Genomic DNA, 20,827 nt, shown 5'->3' with positions numbered 1-20,827 from the left:
GTGCGTTTTCGAATAATAGTGCCGAAAGTGTCAGTGGCTCTCAGATCGTGCTGCGCAATAGACTTTTTTGGTTTCTATCTTCAAAATTAGGCTTTTGACTCCGGTTTTTTTCATTTATCCTTGTAGAGTGAATTCTTCCCTAACGGGATTGGATATTTTTTCTGCGTTTCGTGCGTGCGTTTTCGAATAATAGTGCCGAAAGTGTCAGTGGCTCTCAGATCGTGCTGCGCAATAGACTATTTTGGTTTCTATCTTCAAAATTAGGCTTTTGACTCCGGTTTTTTTCATTTATCCTCGTAGAGTGAATTCTCCCCTAACGGGATTGGATATTTTTTCTGCGTTTCGTGCGTGCGTTTTCGAATAATAGTGCCGAAAGTGTCAGTGGCTCTCAGATCGTGCTGCGCAATAGACTTTTTTGGTTTCTATCTTCAAAATTAGGCTTTTGACTCCGGTTTCTTTCATTTATCCTCGTAGAGTGAATTCTTTCCCAACGGGATTGGATATTTTTTCTGCGTTTCGTGTGTGCGTTCTCGAATAATAGTGCCGAAAGTGTCAGTGGCTCTCAGATCGTGCTGCGCAATAGACTTTTTTGGTTTCTATCTTCAAAATTAGGCTTTTGACTCCGGTTTTTTTCATTTATCCTTGTAGAGTGAATTCTTCCCTAACGGGATTGGATATTTTTTCTGCGTTTCGTGCGTGCGTTTTCGAATAATAGTGCCGAAAGTGTCAGTGGCTCTCAGATCGTGCTGCGCAATAGACTATTTTGGTTTCTATCTTCAAAATTAGGCTTTTGACTCCGGTTTTTTTCATTTATCCTTGTAGAGTGAATTCTTCCCTAACGGGATTGGATATTTTTTCTGCGTTTCGTGCGTGCGTTTTCGAATAATAGTGCCGAAAGTGTCAGTGGCTCTCAGATCGTGCTGCGCAATAGACTATTTTGGTTTCTATCTTCAAAATTAGGCTTTTGACTTCGGTTTTTTTCATTTATCCTCGTAGAGTGAATTCTCCCCTAACGGGATTGAATATTTTTTCTGCGTTTCGTGCGTGCGTTTTCGAACAATAGTGCCGAAAGTGTCAGTGGCTCTCAGATCGTGCTGCGCAATAGACTTTTTTGGTTTCTATCTTCAAAATTAGGCTTTTGACTCCGGTTTTTTTCATTTATCCTCGTAGAGTGATTTTTCCATTAACGGGATTGGATATTTTTTTCCGGTTTCGAGCGTGCGTTTTCGAGAAATACTGCCGGAAGTGTCAGTGACCCTCAGATCGTGCTGCGCAATATACTTTTTTGGCTTCTAGTTTTTGAGTTAGGCTTTTTGAATCGGATTTATCCACTGATTCGCGTAGAGTGATTTTTCCCTTAACGGGAATGGATATTTTTTTTCGGTTTCGAGCGTGCGTTTTCGATAAATAGTGCCGGAAGTGTCACTGAGTCTCAGGCCGTGCTGCGTAATATACTTTTTTGGCTTCTAGTTTTCGAATTAGGCTTTTTGAATCGGATTTTTCCACTAATTCGCGTAGAGTGATTTTTCTCTTAACGGGATTGTATATTTTTTTTTCAGTTTCGAGCGTGCGTTTTCGAGAAATAGTGCCGAATGTGTCAGTGGCTGTGAAATCGTTCTGCGCTATTGACTTTTTTCGCTTCTTTTTCCGAAATTGGGTTTTTGGATTAGGTTTTTTGTGTATAACGGGGAAGTGTAGGTTCTAGAGTATTTTCTGTAAAAATAAACAGGCACGTGCAACAGTAAAAAAGTATTGGACTCATGGAATATCACCAGAGTAGTGCTATAAGAGGCCAAGGATTATATTTTATAGCAATAAAAAGTTCAAGTAGGAATACAAATATGTATGGTATGATATTTGTATTGTATTTTAGGTCAGCTAACTTTATGACATATAAGATAGAAATAGTGTTTCAGGAAATGAAGATGGCTGAAGAAAATAAAAGAGGCAGCATTTGTATCAAGAGAGAAAGATGTGTGGCATCGATATGCAATTATGAGGATCATTGAAGAGATGGAGAATAGACATTTGGTAATAGTTATATAATGTTAAAGATATGTTGAATATAGAGTGTAAATATTGCATTAATGCACAAATGTGTAGAAATATTTATAGGAATTTGGAACTTACAAAAGCAGCTCGAATAATTTGGATGTGGCACATGGAATTGATTGGGTCAATAAAGCCAACATTAAAAGGAGATGAAAGGTACGTTTTACCTGCTGATGATTATTCAAGAAAAGAACCATTTGGTTGAATGATTTGTAAATGACTAAAGATTTAATATGAAATATTATTGACGAATGATTTTTTTTATTATAGGAGTCTTACACACATGAATAAACAAACATGAAGAAGATGACAAGAGTTCCCAATTCTTCTTTACTCTTAGTTCTACTTACAGTTACTGGAGAAACTATATATAACATGCTTAAACTTGAAGAAGCACTGATAAGGTAAATTTAATGTAAACAAGAAAATATATCAAGTATTGATATAAATATAATATTTCCTTTTTTTCGTAGAATGATAGACCACTGTATCCTCCAAGATTGATAAGAACTATAATATTGGACAATCTATTTTCTGATATTATATACCAAGAATAATAATACAAGAAAGTGAAGAAGTAAAGGACAATTCAAAAACTAATGCAGCAGCAGTAAAGTAAAAATCATATATGTTTGCAGAATTTAGCCCTGATAGTATTATTCTTTACAATGAAAAATTTTGTTACAGAGATTTCAATCTTTTGTCATTTAGTGAAGAAGCAGAGGAAGATGAAGAAGCAGCTGTGATATTAAATAAAAAGTTTAGTGGTAATGACAAATCAGCTCATGATCATTTATCTGATCCAAAATTAAGCACACAATGAGGTGTTGAACCATCTGGACTTGTAAATAAAATAAGGAACACCATAGTAACGATTGGGAATGTGGCAACGCCTACCGTAGCGAAAGGGTTAAATAAAAAATAATCACTTCGATTTATATTTTTGTCATAGAAATTCTATGTAATATCTTTTATAATTGCATTACAAAGCTAGATCTTTAGGCAACATTCTTATATAATTTTCATAAAAAATTTATCGCTAATCTGTCAGTTATTAATTATTGTTATAATTATTTTTACTATGTTTTAAATTAGTTCTTACTAAACTATCGATAACATTGTCCGACTAATTTTGACTTCTTCTCTAATCTGTAATATCCAATAGATGATTCGCGTGGAATTAACTTTCCTCAAGGCGAATCCGCAGTCGAGATTGTTCTATTAATTATCAGTTTTCAGAAAACGCATGATTTTTGGCTATAACGAAGTTATACATAAAAAGTAAGGTTAGGATGTTCGTCATTGTCTTACAAGTAAGGTGAGAGTACCTCGAGTTTATCAATGTCCATAATTATAATTATTTGTGCCTCTGAATTATTATAATACGAATAATTTTCTAATATAAAGTTGTTAAAAAATAAATTCCACCTAGAATTTAAGATGAGAATGAATATTGGAACGTTTTTACTTTTTTGCGTAATACTTCGTTTCAGTCAAAAATACAGAGGAAATCAAAATATTTTAAGGTTGTTTATGTTTCATCGATGGGTTGCTCCTTTCACTTGGTTAACCTTCATGGTTTCTATTTGTTCGTTTTCTTTCCTCGTATTAATCCGTTTCCTTTCAGGTTTATATTAACAATAATATATTCTGTTTTAGCTTTTAGATTTCTCAAGATTCTCAAGTTTCCTCAAGACTTCATCACAGACACATCGACGGATGACACGGGATGCGTTTACTTCTAAGTAGTCATAAGATAGATTCCAAGACTAAGTCCAATGTGCGCGCTATCCGTTCAAAGGTAAGCCACCTAACTTGGAGCGAAATATATCAATTTTCTATCCTCCTCTTATCCCTCTCGTTATCAAATAGAACATAACTGTTCTCGCGATAATCGCGATCGTTCTTAAGTACCGACTAGCCTACGCGACGTACTCCTTTGTACTCGACAACTTTAGGTATCGCCTAACGCTTCCAGTACCATATAACCTACTGGCAAGTATAGCCATCTATTGTACCAATAAATAGGTCTATTCAATCAACCTATGAACCAGTGAGCAAACAAGTTTACAAAATACGATACCGAGTAGGAAATTCGTGTCAGATACAGAACTTTTCCTAAATACGCAAGAATTTGTGCGTAGAAAGTACTGCGCGTTCGAGAAAAGAAGGCACAGCGTGTTTACAACCTCCCGAAGATTAGTCACTGTTTTCGGCCAATAGCTGTCAGTATCTGTGACCAAGGGAGTGTCAGCGGAGTTTTTCAGTCGTGAGGATGTACTTAAACACGCTATGCCTTCTTTTCTCGAACGTACAGTACGCTCGACGGCTTACTTTTAAATTTTGAAGATCAGTTACAATTATTCAGAAATACGAATAATTACAATTATAGACATTGATAAACTCTAACCTAACCTAACTACTAACCTACTAACGTAACCTAACTTTTAAGATAGAAATGAACCTTTTAATCTGTGTTTTTAGAAAACTCGATTTTCGAAAATTGAGTGTGATAGAGCAATTTCGATTACGGTTTTCAATAAAGTAAGCTCTACAGGAATTACCCGATGGATATTACCAATTAAAATTCGCGTTGAACAGTGTTATTATCTATAATAATAACATAATAATCTTCTATGCACCGTATTAGCAATTCAAAATTAAGACAGGAAGAAAAATTAATAAAAGAAAAATGTTCTCTCATATATATAACTATAAAATTTTTTATAATTTCATGCAATCTTAAAAATTCATATAATCAACAATAAATGATCCGAGAAATTGATTAATCAAGAAATATCATTCTTACTTTCGCGAGTGCATACCCTATATATTTTTTATTCACCACTCATTATTAATTAATTACTAATTTTGTATATTTATATATCGCTATTATCAACTAAATAGTCAGGTTCGTGAGGTTACTTGTGTCCTATATTATTATAATTTATGCACGCGCAACTCTAACCTTAAAGTTGCTTAATCGTTATAATTACCATTACTGTTTGATAATACGCAAGTACACGACAGAAAGCTGTCGTGCTTTTTAAATCTTGGTTAATGCGTTCCACTCGATCTCGGCTAATATCCACGAGCACGAAAGCGTAATTACGGTTCCGACAATTATCGTCACGCGAAGTGGCAACTGTCAACTCCCGTTACGACGATTGCGCAGTTAGCAGGAAACCGATAAGGATAACGACCTTGGCAAGTATAAAAATGGACGTTAACCAAGACAAGTAACAAATTTACTTATTTTCTCGACCTTTTGCGTTTGAAAATGATTTATTTTTACTAGTAGTCTAGGGAAATTCACTTAACCTATTACGTAGATGGCGTTGTACGATATTTGGGGCATGATACGGTAGAACCGTCGTTATTTGAATTAATCAGTGGGTAGAAGTGTTTGGGTGGCATTAATAAAATGGTTGTAAGTTTGTAAGAATATTCGAGAAAAATTACTAAAATTTATGTTAAAATAAAAATTCATGTCGTTTTATATTCGTTTGTGTAAATAATGTAAAATATATCTTTAAACGCCATCTTGTATCTTTTTAATTATGTTTTTAAACGCCAATTGTATCTTCCTAAAATATTTTTCTCTTCATATTTTTGAATTATATAGAAAAATGAATTTGATAATATAATAAGTATCTAATATAATGTAATAATATAATAATTATACATGTGTCATTTTAATTAACATACTCAAAAATAATTTAGTTTGTAGTTTGTATATGAAAGATATTCTGGTCTGTACAAGTGTATGTATATAAAAAAAAGTCTAAGAGATTTTTGAAAAGTTTGGGGCCGATGTTATTCTAAAAACAATGGAAAACAATTACCCAGAACTGTCTTCATCACTCTGACTTCTGAAGAACGGTAAGAGCATCGTTTAAGTACACAAAGGGAAAAATTAAGAGAGGAGAATAAAGCAGGAGAAAGGAAAAAGCGTAGAACGGAGACAAAAGGAGAAAACTTCAAATAAAGAGGACCAAAAAGTCTGCAGCACAATAAAAATAATTAAATAAGGAACTAAAATGATTTATTGTAGAGGAAAAATAATTTAAAATAAACAATTAAGTTAAATAATAGTCTATGATTAAATTATAAATTAAATTATTTATTATTATATTGATTTATATAGAAATATGTTATACAAAAATCCATTAAATTAAATATTAATAATTTGTTTATTTTATTTTATATATATATTAGAATTTTATAAATATATAAGCTTGGAGCAAATTTATGTTGTTTATACAAGATTATGTACAAAATTAAAAATAAAATGTATAAAAATCTTTCATCTTTCATAATAGTAAAATTTTCTGTACAATTTGTAAAGATACGTGTTACAACGAAATTTTTGAAGCTTCTAGTAATGAAGATTATTTTAAAAAATAATTGTATACGTGAAAAGATTTCAAATAACGATAAGAAGTAACGAATTTTGTTACAAAAAAGAAATTGGGAACAATTTCATTTATTTAACACGATGTTTCGTAATGATTCAACAAATTAAGCACAACGCACGAGATAAATCGAATAATAAATTCGTTTATCGAATAAATTCAATATATCGATGTTACATTTCGCGATTTTAAGTGTTATTCACATCACGTCGATTTCATTATAATATTAATACATACACGTGTTTTTTAATTTATTCGACACGCAATTTATTTATTTAAATTTTTACCCTACGCCATATCAACGCCATTAATATTCTCCTTGTGTTCCACATTTTCATTACAACTGTGCAATAAATTTTTCATGGTCCACTTTTAATCATAAAACGCGTTGCCAAAATTTGTACCGAGACCTGTGGGATATTCCGGTTTTATAGGTCAAATCCATTAAATACACTAATACAGTTAATACGGCCCTGTATGGTTCACGAAGTCTAATGTGGCCTTAAATTGAATTTCAAATTTGAATCCAATCGCACGAGGGATTCATCAGTTTGAATTTCGGGAGAAGGAAATCGTATCTACCACAACTATCGAATTGTTCGAAAAGTTTTTAGTATTTCCGAAAATGTGCAGGATGTAACGAGATTAAAATTACAACGTGAAATTTGCAAATTTGTTAAAAACCGAGTTACGATAAAATTTAGCATCAAAATAAATCGATGATATTTGAGGTTATATGTAAATTTCGTGATCAAGCTCGATATATGTATTGAGTAAGTCTCATCGTGCTGCAAAATTATTGACTGCGCGGTCACGTGACACGTCTTGACGCGATTGGTCAAAACATTTGCGGTTAATTTTTTGGGAGAACGAGATTAAAAGGGAATTACGTGTTATGAATTTTAACACAAAAAATGGAACCCTGAATATATAATTTGTAAATGGATCTTAATTACCTTAAATAACTACCTTAATTACAATGATTAAATTAAAGAAGACGTTGTGGACTCTTAAAGAGTAATTAGTACTAGGGTGCAATTGTATGTGTACTGTTAAATACAGTAATACGAGTGTACAACTATATCCAAAGCCTTTTTGTTCTAATTATCACTAAACGTACATTATATATTAATATGATTGTAACTAAATTGTAACTAAATAGTAACTAAATTGTGACTATAAGTTTCACAACTAAATTGCAACTAAATTTTGATTATAAGTTTTGTAATTAAATTGTGACTATAAGGTTTAGTAACTAAATTGTAACTAGCTTGTAACTAAACTGTTATTATACTCGTAATTAAATTCGACAAAAGCATAAGTAAAAATTTATTATTCACAGTTAACACAAAGAATTACATTTATGTCTTTATACCTGAATCTCACTCGGTATTATAAAGGTTATAACCATCGGTAGGTCCGCGCCCTTGCAATGTAAACATAAGAAATAGGACACACGTATTTTCTCTACTGGTCGAAACGTCTACAGTCGTCAAGGACATCGCGTCTCTGAGGATTCGAAGGGGAATTAAACGATACGATCAAATTACTTCTCTTGCCTGGGCATCATCTCATAAATCGTCGCCCGAGCAATCCAGCTATAGTATAGTCACGAATATAGGATAGTCAGACAAGCCATGAACACTGATTTTCGTTAACAGTTTCGAATCTTTCCATCTACAGTAACGTTGTATCTTAACTATACTGAAAATTAGACACGTAAGATAAGATTTATGAGAACTTAGTATCCCAAACTATGTATATACTTACATATTCCAAATTTAATTTAATTTTTTAAGAAATACCAAGATTTTGTTTTTTAATATACCATTTTTCATACAACAATTTTTGAAATCTACTGTTTTATGCGTTTGTTTTCCAAAAACTTTTCGTTTATTTAAAAATATATCAAATTCCGATTTCTTACTAAATTAAAATAAAAGAAATATTAATTATTACTAAATATTCAGTAGCGTATTAACCCTTTAAATTCGAAGATTTTTTCGCTATGAAGGAATAGCAATTAGAAGCTTCTTTTATGTTTTTATAAGCTCAGTAATACTTTTTATGCTAAAATATGAAATGAAAATTATGCGTTTGCATCAGGGATGAATGAGTAAAATTATTTTATTGCAGTATTCCGTGTATAGTTATTTTTAATATAGTTATTGTCACTTATTTATCATTCAAGTTATGGAACTAAAACGAATGGCGACTGAGTCGCCCCTCGAGTGCAAAGAGTTAATACGCTACTGAATATTTAGTAACAATTTATATTTCTTTTATTTTAATTCAGTGAAAAATTGGAATTTTATATATTCTTAAATAAGAGAAAAATTTTTGGAAAAAAGATACATGAAATAGTAGATTTAAAAAATTATATGAAAAATGTGTATTATAATACAATAAGGTATTAACTCTATAAAAATAGTTAGAAATTTTGTTTAATTTTTCTAATTGTAGGAACTTTCTAAATATTTTTCTATTATTAGTTGAATATATTAATTCTATTATTTTTATTCTGATAATTAATGATAAATTCTCATCGTGCATAGTAACATGGAGCAAGGTATTTCGTAAATGATGCAAGTACTTGCAAATGTCGATTACACAGAATTACTTCTATCATTTTGGTTTCCATGGATTTGAATATTTAACTGGAAACTACGTTTCCATGAACACGTTCCATGAAGGTTATATGAAGCATATAATCCCAAATTGTATTTCGTACATACACGAATCAAGTATTTGCAAACTTTTTCACCAAATAACGATCTAATGATAATGGCTGCGCATTTGTAATAACTCGTATTTCAGCCGCCAGAGGGTGTATAAATGTTCTTTCGTTAGATTTAACTCTGAATTTTGTCATTGAATATGCAAGCGAGTAATAAAATTATAAATAAAACAGGAATTAAAAAAGATATCTCAGAAAGTATAATATAAGACAAGAAATTTTTAATGTCGAAAAATCAAATGTCCCACGGTAATCTTACGTTAGTTCTTCGACCTGAATCGATAAATGGCGCCACGTGTACAGTGTGTGTAATATGTAGGGTGTCCTAAAATTCACGCAAGATTTGAATTTCGCGCCATTTGTGCGATAAAGTGTTGCCGACGAAAGAAAATGACAGCGTGACAGCTGATAGTTCAAGGTTATTAAAAATGTAACGCTACACGAAAAAGGAAAGTATATTTTTTTATCTATTTTTATTTTTTTGAAAGTATCTTATATTTTTATGTAAACAAAGACTCTATGTTTTTGTTGTTTTCTTTTCTGTTATAGCGCTAGTCGGTAAATTAACCAATGACAATAACATAAACAAATAACAGCAATATTAATACTGTTTTATTTATGAGGCTCACGTGTCTCACTACGTGCACTAAATGAAATATTCATTTCGTGACAGTTAACATGTAGCAAATCTCACTCGAATTATTATTTATTACGCATTTTAATTACAATTTGAGTTGTTATTTCATTTTAATTAATTTATTCGTTTTTGATCGGAAAATTATGATTCTTGTAGACACGATGATGCTAACTAGGTCAAGCTGTAATATCGTTTCTAAATTAAAAAAATTGTTAGTATATAGTTATGTATTAATGGAGAACAACGTAAACAGGAGATAATAATAAATTGGTATTGATTAAAGGATTAAAAAAAGGTATAGGAAGTGAAACGGGGTTGCAAGAAGTCTGTTTCGTATTCGTATATTAGCTGCTTGATCAGTGTCTGCAAAAATTGTGAAACCATTTTTATTGCTCACTTTCTCTCGTTTATTTTCCTATATACATGCTCGTGCTTGTACATTAATTATTCCTCGTATCATCTGTGTTTTTAGGAAAGAACGACGCATATCATACTTATTAAGAATTTTAGTTCTTTTAATTACCATTAGTTAAGATTGAGTTACAAAACTTTTACGCATTTACGAATTTATCAGAAAAATAAATGAATAAAAATAAATATATGTCGAAACAAATTATGCAATTTGATTGACTATTAATTAGAAGAATTTATGTTCAGATCTTTAGACAGTGATATTCCGAAAATGAAAATACACGATATATATTTTCCTAACCTTAAACTTGGACAGTAATTTCTAACCTCAAAAGCAGTCACAGTTTCATTCTCATATACATTGAAAGGTATTCTGTTTCTCTAATAGCCTTATCAAATTTCTTTTAAACAATTGAGGAATTTTTTAAGACGATATTTTATCTTTATTTTGTCAGGTGTACAACCCTAATTCGGTATAAGTATAAGAGGGTTGTTCTCAGTGAGTTCTCGTAGAGTTGAGGTTATAGTAGCAGAGTACAATATCGAACTTACAATAATATTAATAGTTTGAAGAATTATTATATAATCACAGAATGACACTCTACTGTCTTTTGGATATTCTTTCAAACAACGAACAACACTACGTGGTGAGCATGTGTGAGGGGGGGGGGGGGGGAGAGTGGGTAGATACTAAACGTAAGATATTATTTTTGGGAAATGAGTAAATTCCGAGATATTAATGAAAAATTTTTGGCATTATATATAGAAGTCTATTTAATAAATATTAAATTAAATTAATAATAATTTTTCTAATATTTCCATCAATTTTTTGAAAATTCATATCTCTGTAGTGGCATATGTAAAAATTAAATTTGGGTGGTACTAAAAAAAAAAAATAATAATATTCACTATAATGACATGCATACAACAGAATATTAACAAAATTTTTTAATTTAAAAATTCCAAATTCTAAGATTAAAAAATTCCAGACTGAGCTCGGTAGATCTTTCCAAGGTCATCCCAAGGTCAAACACTGTATAATGATGATATCTGTATGATAACGATGTATATCTATAGTAATAAGTTATTCAGTTGATCTTCCCCAATTATCTCTTAGACTTTTAATGATTTTAATTAAACAGAAACATAACCTAAGGGTCCAAGCGTTCGAGGACGTTCCGTTTTATGAATGGACCACTTCTTGTTAAGAAAACGCCCCGCTCATGACCCAACATTCCTTCAGAATTACTCTTCGTTGTTCATAATGAGCGCAACCCCCGCCCCGAAAAAAGTATATTGCTGCAGCGAGAGAAAGGTCAAGTGGACAATTTAAATGTATTGCACGTTCAACAAGTAAATAACAGAGGATCGTAACTCGCTGCAAAGTTCGTTCCTTAGTGCTGTTACTCACCGACAGATGGGACCTCGCGTTTCCGCTCGAGATCAACTTTGTTCCCGACGAGAATCACACCACGGCTAGCCATGTAGTCGCTCTTCCACAAGTACAGCAGCGTTTCTTCGGCCATTTTCAGGCTTCGCCTGTCCACCACGGAGTAAACTACCACGTAAACGTCCGGATTGTACGTCGAACAGAACGTCTCGACCTGGAAGAGAAGAAGAAAAGAAGCTTTGTTAATTTTGGGAGTATCACGACGATTAAATCGTCTATATGCCTTTAGTATTAGGCGGTTTGTTTGTGAGGAGAAGAGATGAAAGTATAATAATTAGACTGATGTTTTTTATTTTTATTTGGTAAGAGGTTAGAAGTGATAAATAATTGTTGTGAATAGATTGGTTAATTTGTATATAGCGGTGCTGTAATGAGTTACTACAAATAGTGGTATTTAAAATGCACGTAGATATAAGCCGTGGTGACGCTAGTTTACTGTAGATATGAACCGGGGTGGCGCTAGTTTACTGTAGATATGAACCGTGGTGGCGCTAGTTTACTGTAGATTTAATCACTACTGTAGATTATTATATTACTGTATGTATTGTATATTATATTCTGTATTATATTACTGTAGATATAATTATCTATAATTATCTCTAGTTTATCTACGTATAACGTCCGTCTTTCATCGTTATTTCTAGTCCCCTTATTGAATGGGGAAGTCATTTATTGAGCAATCATTTATTACCATTTATGGAGACATTGTCATATATTCAATCTTAATATTTTTCGAAACCAAAGGACAAGATTATTTTAGAAAGAGAAATATACATAGTGTTCGTACGTTTCTTTAATTTCTTCTAACTATACTAATTATTTTGATCCATATCAACGCATGAAATTTGGTAATCCGAAGTAGGCATTTGAATCAGTGTTTTCCAACCTTTTTCAGATCATGTCCCATCTCGATACTTCAACGATTTGGATAAATAGAAAAAAGGATTTCAATGCAAAATATTAAAAAATAAATAAATAAATAAAAGAATAGAAATATAGATAAAACTGTATTTAATCCTGTGTTTCGTAATTGATACACAGTGACCAACGATTTTAAATATATGTCGATATGTAGTAGTGTATGTAACAAATGTCATATATACTGGGTGTCCAGAAAGGTTGGGATCAAACTGAGACTACGTGGAAAAAGGTTGTATGTGGTAACTATTGCGAATAGATTGGTCGATTTGTAAATAGTGATTTAGTACTGAGCTATTATTTAAAATGAACATTTACTGTAGATGTAAGTCGTGGTGGCGCTAGTGAGTTAAATGGACAATCGCCTTAAAATAATTCAACGATATATACCATACTTATCATAAACGTTTGTTGTAGATATAAGTCGTGGTGGCGCTAGTGAGTTAAATGGACAATCGCCTTAAAATAATTCAACGATATATACCATACTTATCATAAACGTTTGTTGTAGATATAAGTCGTGGTGGCGCTAGTGAGTTAAATGGGAAATCGCCTTAAGACTGCCGAATCGTTTACTCGTGAAAGGGTTAAATATATTATGAATAGTATAATACTAAAATTATTAAATTATTAACATTTTTATTTATGTCATTTCTATACTTTCTCCTACTTTCTTTTTTGTTTTTGATAGGAAAATGAGATTAAATTAAATAAATAGCTCTTGGAATATTTCGTGCAGAAAAATATGAAAAATAAATTTCTAAAATAATACTTCACACAAGAACCATAAGTGACTTGTTTACATCTTCCAAAACTACCATACGTCCAAGTTTTCAACTTTTCTCCAACTTAACACAAACTCCTAAACTTTCTTAAAGGGAAACCTTAGTACCCTTGCAATTTAAAAGGATATACCATTTTTAAAAATACCTTTTTTACCCTCTTTTAGGTTTTCTTTCAATATTTTGTACATACATTTATTCGTGTTCCAGTAACATTTGTAAATATTTGTTGGAAGACAAATGATTACAACTGCCAGTATTATAGACAAATAAAAATTTCTGTTTTCTTTAAATAAAGAAAAAAAATAAATAAATTACAGTAAATATTAAAATGATAGTTGATAAAATAACATATAGTTAACGTTCATTACCATTTTGGTCTATCCCAAATTTCCAGGGCTTTGTCATCAACACCACCATGTTGGCATACTTAAGCGTTTAAATTAACAATTAAGATTGCGGTCTAATGAAATTTCCGAGGAGTTCGAGAGAAAAGCGTTAACGTAACTTGAGAAGCTGGTCACGCAACGAAACGATTTCGTGAAGGGGGAGAAGTGCTTAGGGGTGGAATAAAAATATATCTATTGCATGAGAGGGTGCGTGCTTGGAAACACATCGAATCTAGAGGCTGAATTAATCTCGAACGCACGTTTCCTTAATCAAACACCACGGGTTGCTGAGACAGTTTTATTTTTCAAGAATTTTTCTTCTGGTGCCATATACAGTACTTCAAACTCAAAACTTCGATTTTTTAATAATAATGTATTGGCTGACTTTTGAAAGTAGAAGAATTTTAGAAATTTTTAATACATTCTTTCATTATTTTTTTTATATAAAAAATTATAATTCTTAACTGGTATCATATTGGGATATAAATTATTATGATAGCTTGGGTTATATTTGGGTTGAATATTAATTTTATGTATATTTTGAACTTCATAATTTTGGTATTAGTTTATGTTGTGGTATTATTATACCATTTTTATCATTATTTTACATTTCATTCTTTTATTTGGCACATTATTATAATATTAATATAAAATTTGTATTACTTCATTTTAATACATTATTATACCTATTTTACAATTACTTTATCATTAAAATATAAAAGTAATTTGTATTTATTTTAAATTATTTTATTGTTCATGTAAATGTAAATGTCAAATGCAGAATATAAAATGAAATAAAATATTCTAAAATTAAATACATATTGGGTCGTATAACACATACAATGTCAGATTTTTTCACAAATTAATAAAAATTAGTCTTTTTATGAAGGACTTATTTGCTGAATTTTTTAATCATTCCCATGTTTTTGAGATGGTTGTTAATGCTTTTACAACACACCCCAAACTTTTCTGAGAGGGGTGATTAATGATAAGTACAAGAGGGATCAACTTTCACCAGTTATTTCCAGTTTCCATTTATCACTTTCTTATTCAAATTAACTTAATATTTATTTTATAAGTGGATATTTGTATGAAATAATGATAAATTTACAATTACCAAAATTAAATAGCATAATCAAAATTGTATGTAATGTTGCCAAAATTATAATTATAATTATAATTAATAATTTTACTTTGTTAAGACATTACAATACTTCATTGAAATGTTATTTATGATTGTTTGAACTATAGACACAAATGTCAATAAATTCAATAACTTATACATACATGTACAAAGAAATACCATTATATATTCAACGTATATAACTTTGAATGAACATATAATACATTTCATATTGAAAGTGTGTGAATAAGAGCCAAAGACAAAATTTCCATTGTGTATGAAGCATGAATGTGGTCTATTGTTAATATTTTATAGTCTTAATTTTTGACATTTAAATTTCTGACATTTCTGTTAATAATTTCTCACTACCATCTATTTTCCTCACTTTCCCAAAAAATTTTACAATTGGTATTTCACAACTTCAATTTTTTAATTTTTACAATTATATAATTTATCAATAAAGCTCAAATTATTCGATTTAAATGTCCCGATTAATTCCAATATCGATAGCAATCGATAGCTCTCGCAGCGCCATTTGGGAAATCTATTGGCTGCCATTAGTGACACGTGAGACAGCGAACACGCTGGCCAATAAAATTTTTTAATTACGTCGTACAGTAATTTCAAGTTTGAATATATTTACATATATAGTACTAAAAATTTCGGATTCATAAATTATTAAAATTATCGATTTATTCCAGGTAATCTTGAGGTTACTTATGCACGATGTGACTCTTTTTTTGTTAAAGTTTCCTGTGTTTTCTTTGTTGCATCTTTTATTAACAAGAAATCTCTACTGGCCAATTCTGATGCACCTAAACCCAAACCTAACCTAAACATAACCCGCAGTTTTCCTGCATAATTTACAGACTATTAGATAAAATATTGTCACTCACAATTTTTTGAAATATCTGAAAATTATAATGGAAAATTGCAAACAACGGAACAATAAATGAAAATTAAATTTTGATTCAATTATCTATATGTAATAACGTCTACAGGAATACTCGTAACGCATTCGAATCGAACGGCAGAACGCTACAAATCTGTGGCTGTCATCTACACTGACCTGTGTTCTTTCCCGCCATTTTTCAACAAAGTAGGAAAGCAATGGCTACGCAGTTCTTGTATTAAAATGGAGTTTTGTGAGTGCAAAGTTGTAGCTTACTAAAATATATTTGTAAATAATACTGTATTTATTTATATACACGTGCAAAATTGAAAACTATTTTGTGTATAGTTATACAAATGTGGAGTAATCTGATTAGTTATCTATTACCTATTATCTATTAGTTATCTATTAAGTAATCTATTGCTATTTAAATTTTACGAACTGCTTTTTTTTGTTACATATACGTATTGAAATTAGTATATTGTCTACCTTGCTCATTATTAGTAAATAGTTATTAAAATAGTTATTAAAATTAATTTGTTTCAGGTTAAAATAAAAATGTTGTTAAGAAACATATGAAGCTTGATTGACACTGAGATAACATTATATTTAGAAGAGTTTATATCACTACATTATCTTTATTAATACTTTAAATAAAATAAAATGAAAAATAAAGATTTATTTGGACCCTCAAAATAAAAAAATTATTTTAGCTTTTGTAGCATTTGATTAGAAAATTGAAAATAAGAGAATAGGAACACCAAATTACTTCTAAGTGAAATTTATAATACTAAATTTATATGTACTCCGTCCAATAAATAATTATTCCTCTTAAATAAAAATTTATAATATTCAATAAACATAATAAAAATTTCATATTTTAAATACTCTAAAGACTATCTTCTTTATATTATCTTCTTAGCAATATTTATCATCGTATCCAGCATTAATTAAAGACTTGTAATTAAAAACCCGAAGGTGTATTAAATTCAAAACAAAATTTCCTTTCCTTTGAAGCCATCTTCCATGAGAAAGTTCAATTTCTTGAACATTCCTTGTTTGTTATTTTATGCCTCGTAGCAAATTAAATGTACAGTATAATCTTGTGTATTTTCAGCAAGATAAGGATAACACAATGTCGAGTAGAGATAAGCCAATCTTTTTAAATAAGGAAGCTAATCCTTTTGCCATGGAAATCCGAGTATGAGAACGTCTAGCATGATGGATGCGGAGCAAGAAAATAAAGACCAAGGGGAAGGAGCATACTAAAAAAAAAAAAAAAAATGTTAAAAATGGAAATCAGGGATGTTTGTGTAATTAAACATTAACGATGGAAATTATTTATTGAAAATTTCTTCGATTTACAATCACACTTACCGACATCTCTGCCGCAGGGTGATCTATAATCTCCAGTTCCGTTTCTTGGCCATTGAGCATCACAGAAACGCTTTTCTGTCCGTATTCCTCATCTGAAACAAATTTTAATAACAATCTAAGGTTAGGCTTGAAAATATACCAAATACGATAAAAAAATTAAAGCTTAAACACAATTTACAATTTCAATATATATTTTTAGATCTTCTTACATATATAGAATAATGTTTTCATACGTGATAATATTTTCGGATAAGTATTTACGGCTTTGCTGGAATCAACCGCTTATATACTTATATACTTATATAGTACACAGTAGAGTGATTCGTGGCGCCATCTGTGGCTCTCCCGAGAACCTCCACAACAGGGAAGTATTAGACTTCGTTCGAAAAATTCTACATTATTGTAAACAAGACGTATTTACATTTTTAAACTGATAAAAGTAAATAATAAAGGTCATCATATTTTACTGATCCAGTGATTCTCATTGATCTTAGAACACGTAACAAATACTGTAAGTTATTTTTTTGATAAAGACATTTTTCAGGTTAATTTTTTAAAACATATAATTAAAACTTCTGATTATACATCTATATATAGGGTTAATAAATTTTAGGTTAGGTAAATGTTAAGAATACTATTATCAGTATGATAACGAATTAAAATTTCTTTTCTTGTTTAGAATAACACAAAACATTTCGGGTGAGCAGAATATTTTTCGAAGCAAATTCAAATTGGAATATAATCAACGGAACACACGTAATCGTGGAATTGCATCAAATTTATGGGTATTAATATACACAACGTACATATGTGTATACGTATTTCATTTTGATGGGAACTAATTTTTTGTTTTAGTGCCTTTTACGTGAAAAGGAGATTGACAAGAGCAGAGGATGCGCGTACAGTTATTGGTTCTAAAAGTTCGAAATTTTCCTCGGTTCCACGTCACTCTGTTGAATAATACCTACCTTCGGCGCTGGCTTTAATTAAAAACATTTTTGTCCGGCTCATACGTTTATTTTTTAAAGCGTTCAACGGGAACTCTAAATTTCGCGCGGCATTGAACATGTTAATTACGAGCACAGTCGAACGGTTTCAAGGCTGGCCTCGCGTTTATAAAAGCAATGCTATCGTATTAAAAGTTAATTAAAATCGTGTAACAAACTAGCCACGCAACTGTTACACGACAATTGTAATTCAGGATGAAGTTTGACTATTTAAAACGTATTATTTAAGAGACGACTATATATTGTATATAATAATATAAAATAATATATTATATATAATAATATAAAATAATATACTATATATAATTATAAGAAAAGACAGGATTATGTCAGTATTACTTAAGACATAACTGTATATTGTATACAATAATATAAAATAGTATATTATATATTATATATAATAATATAAAATAATACATTAGATATTATATATAATAATATAAAATAATGTCTTATACATTATACATAATAATAAAATAAGACACGATTACATCAATGTAATGTGATGTTATTTATTATTTATTATTTATTATTAAGGGCACGTGCTGTCCTTACATTTTAGTGGAAAAAGAAATTTCTTAGTTCCTTTTAATTTTGTGAAAAATTTGAACTTGAAGGAAAATTTTTTATTTATTTACTGTAAATTAAAATTGAATATCTGGTATTATATGATTAATATTCACGGTCCTTTGTAATATTTTGTATTTTAAATTGTTTAATTGTTTATGAATTGTCGAGTCATTAATAATTGTAATATTTAAATATTTTATTTTATTGTTTATGACATTCCTGTTAAATTTGTCAATATTCACCGTAGACAGATTTTGAAAAAACGTTTGCAACATTCAATTTGCCAATTCAGAAACATAAACTCACAAAAGAATTCCACATTAATGAAAATATTCATATCTATATATAAAATCACAGAATTTTATAATTTACGTTATTCTTTCAGTATTTTTTTTAATTCGATATAATACAGAAATATTTACTCGAAATGAATTAATTAAAGGACTAAATCGAAGAAATAAGAAGCATGCACAGAAATAAAACAAAATGGCGACGAAATCCGTGTCTTATATCAAAAGACATAGTTGATACTCTGAAAAATGAATAAAATTGAATGAAAAATTGTAGAAAAAAAATTATATAATATTTACTTTACATTTCACATTTTTATTATATTTTTTAAAACACTATTTCTAGATTTTTAATTACACCATATTTCAATTTTAGTTCTATCCTTGGAACATGTTTGAGAAGTTTAAACAAAACACGTTTGGGTACCCTATATATATTTTAACCACTCAAATAGAAATTATAATATATTCACTTAACAAAAAATTTCTTGTATAAAATGTGTATCATACTAAAATGACACTGAAATTAGGAACAGAAATGAAAAGCAGTATGGATTATTGTTTCCACCTGTACTTTTGAATACGAAATAGAAATTAATGAAATTAATGCAAACAAAATGAATGAAAATAAATGACAAAATTTAATAATTTTGCAAAATTATTAAATTATTGCGTAGTACTATAATAAACGTAATTTCTAGGTTGGATGAAATCTTCAATATAAAAGGCTGGACAACAAAAATTTAAAGAAAGGTGAAAATAAAAGAAGATGGAGTACAAGTCGCACCGACATAAAAGCTTTACCTAGTTCAGAGTAGTCCCGAATGACGGTGAAAACGATTTTTCTCACGGCTGTAAAATTCCAAGCTGCGTTTTCAGTGGGCGGGAATTTTATTTAACACTACACGTTACCTCGCACTTTTGTTTCTCGCGTTGAAAAAAATTCTTTTCCTACGCTATATCGAGTTAATCCCGACTCTTGCATACTGCTGTACAAGTATAAATTGATACGAAAAATTCGACTGTTGTTGGCTGGAAATCTTCAAAATTCTAGATTTAAAGGTCGAAGGTGAAGCCTATAGGATTTAAAGTAACAAATTATATACATGGTATATATTATAGTATATATTAGTACAGTATATATTATAATATATAGACAGTAATTATAGTACAGATAGTATTATAGTATAGTCAGTAATTATAGTATAGACAGTATTATAATATAGAGAATAACTGTACTATAGACAGTAATTATAGTATAGACAGTATTATAATACAGAGAATAAATGTACTATAGACAGTAATTATAGTATAGTCAGTAATTATAGCATAGTCAGTAATTATAGTATAGACAGTATTATAATATAGAGAATAATTGTACTAAAGACAGTAATTATAGTATAGACAAAAATTATAGTGTGACTAGTATTACAGCATAGATAGTAATTCTGTACACAATATATATAGTATTATAGTATTATAATATAGAGAATAATTGTACTATAGACAGTATTATAATATAAACAAAAATTATAGTGTGAATAGTATTATAGCATAGACAGTAATTCTATACACAATATATATTATAGTATATAGATAGTAATTATAGTATAGATAGTATTATACTATAAACAATAATTATACTATAGACAGTATTATAGTATAGATAGTAACTGCATACACAGTATATATTAAAAAAGGAGAACATTCTCATTTCCTGAATATTGTTTGAACACTTATTTAAATAACAAGTCATTTTTAGAATTCATATCTTCTT

At 29.9% G+C, this 20,827-nt stretch overlaps 1 protein-coding gene across 1 annotated transcript in view; it reads right to left on the bottom strand.

The window, feature by feature from the left end:
- Positions 1-20,827, bottom strand: part of LOC108549578 (uncharacterized) — a 153,255-nt gene that overhangs the window by 18,908 nt on the left and 113,520 nt on the right. The window contains exons 6-7 of the mRNA XM_017903044.1: positions 17,184-17,275; positions 11,664-11,856 (exon numbers count right to left, since the gene is read on the bottom strand). Coding sequence (XP_017758533.1) covers positions 11,664-11,856; positions 17,184-17,275 — 285 coding nt within the window. The remainder of the gene's footprint in view (positions 1-11,663; positions 11,857-17,183; positions 17,276-20,827) is intronic.

Source organism: Eufriesea mexicana, unplaced genomic scaffold (assembly GCF_001483705.2).
Source record: "Eufriesea mexicana isolate 0111107269 unplaced genomic scaffold, ASM148370v2 scaffold474474812, whole genome shotgun sequence".
Taxonomy (NCBI): Eukaryota; Metazoa; Arthropoda; class Insecta; order Hymenoptera; family Apidae; genus Eufriesea; species Eufriesea mexicana.
The sequence above is the reverse complement of the archived record's forward strand: the minus strand, read 5'-3'. Positions and strand labels throughout refer to the sequence as shown.